This window comes from Lissotriton vulgaris, chromosome 7, assembly GCF_964263255.1.
Source record: "Lissotriton vulgaris chromosome 7, aLisVul1.2, whole genome shotgun sequence".
NCBI lineage: Eukaryota > Metazoa > Chordata > Amphibia > Caudata > Salamandridae > Lissotriton > Lissotriton vulgaris.
Window position 1 is genome coordinate 445,018,864 of NC_141695.1, and position 10,814 is coordinate 445,029,677.

The 10,814-nt window shown below is 47.0% G+C and overlaps 1 protein-coding gene across 1 annotated transcript in view; it reads right to left on the reverse strand.

Annotated features, from left to right (window-relative positions):
* The window catches only part of LOC147701824 (uncharacterized), a 34,394-nt gene extending 33,213 nt beyond the window's left edge, over positions 1–1,181 (reverse strand). The window contains exon 1 of the mRNA XM_086928707.1: positions 1,021–1,181. Coding sequence (XP_086784833.1) covers positions 1,021–1,094 — 74 coding nt within the window. The 5' untranslated portion in view covers positions 1,095–1,181. The remainder of the gene's footprint in view (positions 1–1,020) is intronic.
* Between the last annotated feature and the right edge of the window lie 9,633 nt (positions 1,182–10,814).

Sequence of the window (10,814 nt, forward strand, 5' to 3'; positions counted from 1 at the left end):
TGGAGGATCCCATCCTTACCCCGCGCGTCTGCCCAGCGGCTCCTTTGATATCCATGTGAGAAGAGTTTAAATGGCTGCCCTAAGCTATCTGCTGCAGATGTCTCCACAAACCTCACCAAATACCCTGCTCTGCACATTATCCTACGCACCGGAGCAGAGCAGGCCCGGGGGCGGTGGCCTTTAGAACATAATTACCCGTCTGAGGGTGTCGCCTTTCAGAAGTGCGCCACACTGCGGCTCGTGAGTGTGTCCGCGCCCGCGGGCCGGAGGGTGTCAGTTGAAAGGTGCCAAGTTGTAAAGAGAGTACACGAGGCCTGCGCAGGCCTCTCCGCCCAGGGCCCAGCGGCGGTAGATAAAATAAAGTGTTTCACTGTACACTCGGTCTGTAGACTCTTCTCCTAGGCCCGAGTCACACCAGAGTTGACTGGTGTCTTAAGTAGATAGAGCCGGAGGAGCGCTAGTAACCACCGCATAGAGCGGTAAATGCTGCTGTTGGCTAGAAATATAGCAGAATTTGTTGTTTATATCTAAAATAAATAACACATTAACGCACAAAACAAGGTAACGGCGCAACAAAACAGAATGCAACAGAAAACCACAGTAGAACCAGACAATATCGCACACGGTGCACTATTTAATAGGCCCCGGTCACAATATGTGGGAGGAGTCTGGATCAATAAGAAACTTGTATTAGTATTGAGGCCTGGCGCATAAATGCAGACTGTGGGCTTTACAGAACACAAACCAGCTCATCTGCATCACACACAGCGACATTTTAGGAAAGTCCCTTTTGGTTACAGACGTTCAATTCTCATAGCTGCAACAATAGCGTTTAGAAACAATACGGAGGCGTGTTAAGCATGAACAACTACAACACCAGGATGTGTCCCCTTAGCTACAACAATTGCTCCCTCTTAGAAACAGGAAGGAGGTATAAACAAGTAACAATCCCGGGGCATGAGTGCAAGCTCCAGGCAGTGCTGCCGCCGTAGGAGGCACGTCTGAGAATCAGGTACTCACCAATCGAGGGTCTCTCCTTGACCCCAGTGTGAGTCTTCCCATTCGTAGTTTGCTCCTTGCCTATAGTATGACATCGCAGCACCTCAGTCGCGTCTGTCTGTCTGCTCTCTGCTTCGGTCTTCCAACTTTTCCTGTTTTTGCAGTGTCTGCTCTGTGCTTCAGCGTTGGTCTGTCTGTCTGTCTCCCGGTCTCTTCCTCTGCTAATGAGGAGAAGGGGGTCGTTGTGTCACGAATGCACCCGCCCACCAGCCCCTCCCCACGATCCTTTTCATCCAGAACCTGAAGCCCGGTGACTCCAATGGGTGTTGCGCGCCTGTTTTACACCTTCCAAGCGCAAAAAACAAGCATTTGCAATGCAATAGGTCTCGCATTTGCAAAAGTTTGAGCTTTTGGCATTGTAAATGACAAACCTTTTCTTTATGTGTTGGTTTTGAAAACAGGTAAATAAACGGCATTGTTATTTACAATGCCAATGGCTTAAATTCTCGCAAATGCAAGACATATTACATTTGCAATGCAATAGGTCTCGCAGTTATGCAAGTTTAAGTTATTGGCATTGTAAATCACAATGCCTTTTATTTGCAATATGAATAGCTCAAACTTGTGTAAATACATTGCAAATGCTTGTTTTCTTTTTAATCTTACCCTTGTATTCTCCACCCATATGAAAGTAACCATTTTTAAGATACAGGAGGAAATTTTATACATCACCAGATGGATCCCGCCAGTACTTTCCCTTGGAAGGCGGCAGTACTCACCTAGGGTAGCGAGAACCTAGGTGCGAAACTCAAGCATGGCGCCACCCAACGTTACACCATAGTGATGATAAAGATGGTCAAGATTGGTTAAGTGTTTCAGGTCAACACTGGAGAAATCCAGACCCTGCAAAACCAACAGAGTTCACTCTCCCTTGATTATGGATGGCCATAGTACTGCAGCCAATCAAGACGCAGAGACATGTTGTCTGGCCCTGCACAAGATGATGGGCAGAGTACTGTAGCCAATCATGGCGCAGGTGCATGTTACCTGGCACTGACCCAGATGATGAGCAGAGTACCACAGCTAATCACAGCAAAGCTTAATTTTGTCTGGTACTGCTCCAGGCGATTTATGGCACTGCAGACCCGAAGGCAGGAGGCGCCTTCCTGCTCAGCAGCCAAGATGGCGTCATTGACAATGCGCAGAGTCCTGCACATGCTAACAGAGGTATTGTGGGGTCCCTCGCACAGAAACACGCCACCCGGCAGGTGATCCCAGTTATGCATATTACTGGTTCTTCTGACAGCAGGGACATCACACAAGAATAGTTTTGTTCGGGGACATAAAGATGTAAGAGCAGAGTGAAATATAATATCGATGACTAATCTAAGTATTTCTCACTTTGAGCATGAATCCCTAAAGCAGAGATCAGTTATGGATACACCAGTGGCATCTTGTAAAGTTCCTGCGTGTACAGTAAGAGAGGAGGGAGAAATTCTTGGTCGAACACCACAGATTTTCTACCGCGAGAGGAAAAGAGGAGAAAGAGAAAAAAAAGAGAGAAAGAGAAAAAAGAGAGAGAAAGAAAGTCTCAACAGACGGGCAATAATGTTCTATAGAATAATGCACAAGGCTTCTGCACTTATCCAAAAAATAAAAAGAGCTCTCAAAACGTGCTTCTTAATTTAACCAGCTCATATTCCCACAGGATTGAAAAAAACTGAACAGAACTCTACTCAGTTACCCAGCTGGGAAGGGGAGCCAACTTGTCTGGCATTATGCTTGAAATAAGATTACTTGTATAAACTATAGGAGCAATGATCCCATCAACCACGTTGGGATTGGGGTGAATAGTATAATATAAACATATGGTATCCCAACTGGTATTATTTAAAGACAATTACAACCGATATGTTAAAAACATTATCAGAAAGGAAAAAGGAGACTCATTCTTAGTTATAAATGTGCTCATGGCATCATATTTATCCAAAATAGTAATTCGACAGGTTACAGTTGTAGCAGCACTGTAAACAAATCAATTGGTAAAACCCAAATTGTACTTGGTGCTCAAGAAGTGCAAGTGATGTGCACGGTGGCGACGCAAGTGACAATGTGAACAGCAAAGACGGCGCAAAGTGACTAGTGTAAGAATATATACAGTGACTTGAGGCAACAATATGGTTCCAGCTGAATTGTGGTCTATTTGGTTCTACTGAGGGCTGACTATAGTTTTAGGTAAACCACATTGTATGTTCGCGTCTTCGATTACGCTGCGTGGTCGACAGCGTTTTGATCCTCTTAATTTGGGATCTTCATCAGGACTGGGTTGATAGCTGGACAGTGCTGATAGTTTGGTTTGCAGGGCAGCAATTAGGAGGTCCTGTCCGGTGTAAACAGCGGTACAGATCGATGGGAGAATCAGGGTGGGCCATAGGAGTACCCACGCGGGAACAACGTAGCGATCCGAACATGATCAATGCAAGGAAACTGGATCTGGAGGTTGGGAATGCAGGGGAGTACCACGTGGTCGGAAACCGGAGCTTCAATCAACTCGTCAAGGCGGGTAAATCATGAGAGTCCCGTCAGGCGGGCGTGGGGAGTCGATCCAAACGTGATCGGCGGGGAGACTCAATCTCTCTCAGAGTGTGATTTGGAATCAATCCAGGTTGCCAAGTACACAAGGCTTCCGCACTTATCCAGAAAATAAAAAGAGCTCTCGAAACATGCTTCTTAATTTAACCTGCTCATATTCCCACAGGATTGAAAAGACTGAACAGAACTCAACTCAGTTACCGAGCTGGAAAGGTTAGCGCACTTGTCTGGTATTATGCTTGAAGTAAGTTTACAGCTGCCCCATTTTCACAAAATGATATGCACTGATTTTAGTGTGCTTCTAACCACTCCTCCCTTTGATGTATTACGATCTTAAGCACAGTGATACAGTGCGAGCTGCCCGGGATCACACAATTGAAGCAGTTCCTCAGAAGACTACCTCTGCATCAAACCACTGACCGACACAACATAGATCTTGTTGCAGTGATAAACAGAGAGATTTACAGACATTTTCTTGTATATCAGGCACAGCGCGGTGCTGTGAATGCAACTGAGATTAGATTACACAAAATTGAGGGATATACGTGTGATTGAGACTGTAAAAAATACAAGTACTTTTATATTATATATTTTCCTGAAACATAAATTGAGTGCCACTGCAGTGGGTAATAATAAACCTCTGTTATTCAGGCCAAGAAGCCCCAGAGGTGAACGTGCACTTTACAAACATGCATGTTATGTTCCTTTTACAGGCACAGGCAAATTTCACGATCTGCCAAAAATGTAAAGATTGTTGTTGAACCCCAATATGCATGAGTAAAAACCGCATCACCCAGTCCCGTCACTTTCCTATCCATCAAGCAAGCCTCTTACTGTAGCAGTAGCGCCCCTCGAACAGACCTAAAGTGCAATGCTCACAGAATTAAACCGCCACGTATTGGAAATGTAAATTTATAAAGGGACCTCAGAGCCGAATGGAAGATTTTACATTGCGTGCAAGCCTTCTATTTCACTAAACAGCAGTGTAAGCACCTTTATGTGATCTACAAACATCCCCTCCCCCAACAAATCTCTTTTCCTAAACCTAAAAAAAAGCATTCAATAAAACAATTTAAAAAACAGCTAATCCTGTCTCTCAAATGCTGTATCAATATCACAGTCTTTAAACATACGTGGAGGCGGAACCAGTTCCCTCCCCAGGCAAGCAGTCGAGACAATCCTTTTGCTTAAGACAGGGCAAGCCTCCCAACCTCCTTTGCACGCCCCATGTCCATCCAGGTAACAAGGTAGAGCGACGCGGACTCGAAATGGAGAAACTGAAGCAGAGCAGCTCCTGTAAGGTTGTTAGATGAGCTGGGCACTAGGACCTGTGGAGTTGCCAGGTCCCCTCCCAAAAGATACACTGAGGCAGGATTAAAGGGGAAATACTTATTTATTAATACAAGTTATCTGGGGGAAGAGTGCCTAGCTGTGTTCGCGCTCTGGCGGGCTCTGAACGAAACAAATCGCTCCTCGCGCATGCGCACACCTCACGCTGATGTCGGCGCATGTTACGTCACACGCACGCCGGCATCAGCTAGAACGCTACACCACATATCTCCTCCTTTTACACAACGAATATTTACAGTTCAGTGTCCACTGTCCTCTCATTCAAAGTCTCTGAGGTGTGCAGGTCTGACTATCATTCTCCCAGCGCGGGTGCGTCTTACCGGGGTGAAGGCTTCGTGGATCCCCACGGGTGCTGGGCTCCCCACCTTTTCTCTCTCTTGACCATGTCCATTTCTCCGGGGTGTCACCTCTTCCCTAGCTGATGTTTCCTTCACACTCGGCTAAACTAGTCCTTCACTCTCTGCACACGCCTCTCCTTCTCCCTGACTTTCGCCACCTGACTCTCTTTCTTCTGCTTCGCTCACTTGTCTTTGGGCAGTGGTGTCATTTCCTTTCTCTTCCGGCCACTGCACAATTTTATTTATCTTCGCCATGCGATCCTGGGACCACACTTTACCATCGCTAAGGAGTGCTGCTCTGCTGTACACTTCCTCCACTTGTAGGGGCAGGCTGTACTTGCTCTCTCCCTTTTTCCTCAGTACTGCTTGCTTAACTCTCACCCACTCCCCTTTTTCCAAAATATTGTCCTTCACTTTCCTTCTTTGGTTATAGTGTTCTGTGTACACTCTCTGGGCCTTCTCCAAATTGTGCTGGACCACGGCAGGCGACCACTTACTGGTGACGGTCTTTTCTCTCCATACCACGTTGTCTTTCGTGAATGGATGTCTGCCCCTTAGGATCTGGAAGGGACTGTACCCTGTTGCGGTGGGGGTTATCCTGTATGCCAGAGGTCTTCAAACTTTTGGATGTCGGGACCCCCCTGTCAACATTTTCAGACGTAATGACCCCCTCCTGACAAAAATGTCTAAACCTCTAGACAGGGCTACTGGAATTATGAGGCAGATGAGGATCAAATTATGCGATAGGCTTGACTAAATTGTGTGAGTAGAAAATGTAAATAATGTTCTGTGATGCTGCGTATTTTGGGATAGCATTGCTTTATTATTTTGAAATTCTTTAAACACAGTAACACTGAGGAAAGATTTCACCCCATCAGTACCAGTTTATAACCAAAATACAGCAATTAACATCAGAAAGATGTCTAGTCAATCTTTGTGAAGGGCCTCCCAGCCAGGGCTGGCCCTAGCACTGGTCGCAAACGGTGCAACAGTCTTTCCACCTTCTCCATGAATTCCCTCACTACCACTCACCAACAAAACACCTCATCTCTCTATAGCACCTGTCTGACAAACATTTCATTTTTTATAGCGCTACTCATAGTTTACTCACACTCCTCAGTTCTGTGATGGGCATGGTACATCTTCTTTGTACCAGACACTTTAAACTTCTGCACTGTGTGGGTGACAAGAGTGCCCATGTGACTGCACGGTGAGCAATGCAACAGTGTGAGAGTAGACTAAAAGGAGTGACTACAGGGTGAGTGAGGTGACCATATGAATTTGGGTTCGGCTATAAGTGCAGAGTGGGACAAATAAGTGCATGGTTAGTGATGGCCTTGTTTGAGTGAACTACTGATTGAGTAGTGAGGGAGGGACAGGTGAGTGAAGTGTCACATGAGTGCAGGGTGAGGTTTATTTCCTCCACCCTAATCCGGGATCGAGGGTGGAGGAAATAAGTAATGGAAGCGCATTTTTAGTGCAAAGTGACCACTGTGAGAGCAGGGTGAGCGGGTGAATGTTGTGAGTGCACGGTGATCAGTGTGAGAGCATTGTGATCAGTGTGCGTGCAGGGTGAGTGGGTGAATGGTGTGAGTGCATGGTGATTGGTGTGAGTGCATGGTGATCAGTGTGAGTGCATGGTGATCAGTGTGAGTGCATGGTGATCAGTGTGAGTGCATGGTGATCAGTGTGAGTGCAGGGTGAGCGGGTGAATAGTTTGAGTGCATGGTGATCAGTGTGAGTGCATTGTGATTGCTGTGAGTGCATTGTGATCAGTGTGAGCGCATTGTGATCGCTGGGAGTGCAGGGCGAGCGTGAAAGTGAAGGCGAGAATGAGAAGTGAGTTGTGTGAAAGCAGGGGGCATTCACAGAAACTTGAAGCGTAGGGTTTCAGATATAAGTTAAACTATTGCTATAATGGCAAAAATCAGGGATCGAGGGTGGAGGAAATAAATAACGTGCTGATCCTGCAACAAACTTCCAGTCTTATGATTAGGGTTACCAGCTCATTATTTTGATAGTCCAGAAATAAGCAGTCACCTAAAGCTGTATTGTTAGCACTTATCTGTGAATACTTAGAACAGCAAATATAAATAGAAAGCACTTTTAATTGTGTTCTAGGGATGCCTCAATGATAATTTGATAATTAAAGAGAACAAAGACAGAAAAGTCACATAATTAATTAATACACACTTTTTTATTTATAACTCTATTTAGTGTCAAGAGCAGGTCTCTGCAGGCTCTTTAAACAACACACAGCAGGCATGTTTCTTTTGGCAATCCAACTTTATATTCCTTTTCATTAAATGCATTCTCACACTACAGAAGTAAGTGTAAAAATACAAATGTTAGGAATAGGCAGAGTGGGGGCCCAGGGGGTACTGGAACCATAAAAAAACGAAGCCTTGTTAACCAGTTAACAAAGGCATGTAAATATGCTAATGGTCTTTAAAGACCTGTGAAAAACTCGGGCCGGAGATAAGACTCCAGACACTGCCCCGCCGGCCCCAGGAGCGCAAGCTGCACTGCAGCAGCCTGGGCTGAGACACAGGATGGGGGAGGAGGGGGGCTGAAGCCCTGGAGGCCAGGGCAGAAGTGTGACTGCGAATGCGCGACCCCCTTGACATCACTCCACGGCCCCCCTGGGGGTCGCGCCCCACAGTATGAAGACCCCTGCTGTATGCCCACATCATTCTTTGTATTTCCACCTCCCAGTCCTTCCCTTGCATGATGGCAGCTTGGATGGATCCCATAAGGACTCGGTTAAACCTTTCCACTTGTCCATTGCTGGCAGGATGATACACTGATGTGTGTTTGGACTTGATTCCGTTCCTTTCTGTGTATCGGTGCCACTTATCAGATGTGAATTGCCGGCCATTGTCTGTCAATAATGTTCTCGGGATGCCCTCCCTTAGGAACACCGAGGTGAGGAATTTGATTACTACATCCATGTCCATCTCTTCTTGCACATGTACTTCTGGCCATTTGGAATATTTGTCTACGAGCACACACAAGTACTTGGCTGTTCCATGTCCATCCAATATCGGTCCTAGGATGTCAACAGCGAGGTCTTCCCATGGATCACGGGGTTGCTCAAATCTTCCCAGCGCCGGCCTCAAGGGCTTGAGTACTTTGTCTGACTCCTGGCAGTGGTTGCAGCCCTTACATGTCTCTCAATCTGGATGTCCATACCTGGCCACCAGTACATCTGCTTCACCCTTGACTTGGTCTTCACGATGCCAAGGTGACCTTCATGCAGTTGGTTCAGCAATGTAGGAACTAACTTTTCTGGTGGTACCACCTTGTCACCACGATACAGAAATGTTCCTGAGTCACTTAGGGATAGCTCCTCCCGCACTTCGTACAGTTTCCTAGGCACCTCTCTCAGCTTTTTCTTTTCTGGCCACCCATCGACAAGGTACCCCTTGATCTCTTCCAGGTTTTCATCCTCTTCATATGCGCGTGCCCATTCTTGTATGCCGATCGCTTTCTCCATGTCTTCCATTACCGCTACCATTTCTTCGTTCTCCTCTACGGGCGTGGGCGCCTCTTCCATAGCTGAGGCCCTGCAGAGGTAGTCAGCCACCTTGTTGCGTGTCCCCGGGATGTATTCCACATCGTACATGTATTCTAGGAGCTTGAGGGTCATCTTCGCAATCCGCGGGGTGGCCGTGGTGTAGAAAATGAGCCCGCATTGCTATCGATGCCCAGGCTGCTGGCGCAAGACGCCTCTTAGTTCCCATTCTGAATAGTTATCAAATAAAGAGACGGGCGCTGGATGCAGGAATCAAGAACAGAGTTTAATTCTCATGAGGAGAGCCAGTCATTTCAGACACGAAGCAAGGTGTCATCGGGAGATGCTCTAACAAGTGAGCTGAGACTCTGGCTTTTATACTTTACAAAACACTTGGTATTACAATCACGATGTTGTGAGACAAAGAAAAGACATCCCCATAATCCTCGTGTCAATCCTACCCCATATGCGTTCATAATAGGGACCCTTGACCTGCTGATAAGGGAGGAGGGCAATCACGCAGCTGAGTGTTCTGTCAACTGTTTGGATGTGTGCGCCTGATCATAGCCCAGGGGATGGGACGGCCAGGATCAACAGTGGGTCCTTTGAAGAGGAGTGATTCCATACAATAAAGGGCAGTAAATGGTATCTCCTGGCTTAGGCGATGGCCCCGGACATGTGTGGTCAGTCGGACTCGGGGGAAGGGGTCATCAAAGGAGTGGTATTCATGCAGCGTGGACAATCGAGCGCGGAGGGAAGGCTTGTCAACAGAGGGGCATTCATGGAGGGAAAGGAGGTGTTGGTCAGGCGCGGCCGTGACTCCCAAGGACAGGGTCTTGCAGAAGGGGAAGGTTTATGACTTGCCCGTGTGAGGGAGAAGGGGAAGGGGGAGCCAGGGTGTGCACAGAGACAGAGTCGCACAGAGAGAGAGAGGTCTTATGACCCGTACATGAGAGAACGGGGACAGTCAGATACAGCTGGGGTGGGGGTTATGTCAGCTGAGGCGAAGGATGCTTTTTCAAGAGGGAAATGGGGGGTTTTGCGTGGGTCAAGCAGAAGGGCTGCCTTTCGGGGCAGGGTCGCGCAAAAGGGAGAGGGTTTCATGGTTTATGCACGAGAGAGAGTTCGAATACACGCAGAAGGGAAGCCGGTGAGCCTAATCTTAGGCGGGCAAAAGGCCAGGGTGCCAAAAATGGCTGTCATGTACACTGGAGTACAGGCCTTCGCTGGCAGTGGGATGTAGTTAATGCTTTACGGTATTCATGGTATGCGCAGGGAGAGGAGTGGGAAAAAAGGGAAATGAATGCTGTTTATATACATCAAGTTCTTCAATTTCCACAGTCGCCCCTTTTACATTACAGCGTTCATTTTCGTAATCGATGATGGTACATATAAACAGGTGCCGTCAAAGAATTAGCAGTTGTCAATACTAACATATGGCAAATAATCATGGACAGTTGAGGTGTTTGGCAGAATGCGGCACATAGGAGATTGCATTTCATCGAGTTCCTATCATTTTCAAAGCAGTACATAGCATAAATGTTTCTGATTAAAAAAATTGTGACCAATGAACATCTCGACCAAGGCAGTTGAGGGCGGAATTCAGTTCAACATACAAGATCTCTTCGTCACAGTGTCTTTTAGCAGTGAGCCATCACTGGTAGGCTCTAGTCCGTGCACTTTCGTTGGCGCAGTGGAGCACCGGCGGTGGAGCTATAGGTCCAGCTCGGGTCTATCCTTACGCGTTGCAGGGTGCGGTCAGTCCTCTGCTGTTAGACCACAGTCCTGTTCCCTAAACAATCCGTTCAGCGGTGCCTTATGCTCGGCACCCATATTTCTGTGGCAACACCCTATTCCCAGTTTAATGCAGTTCTTCCTTTTGGCCTTCCATTTGGCAATAAGTCACGTGGAAAAGAGTGGGTGTGTGGTTCAAATAGTCGATAGGATAGAGAGTGGAGTTGGGTCAGAGTTCCTGGGACACACAAAAGGGACCAAGGGAGCAAAGGATAACAAGCAGGCAG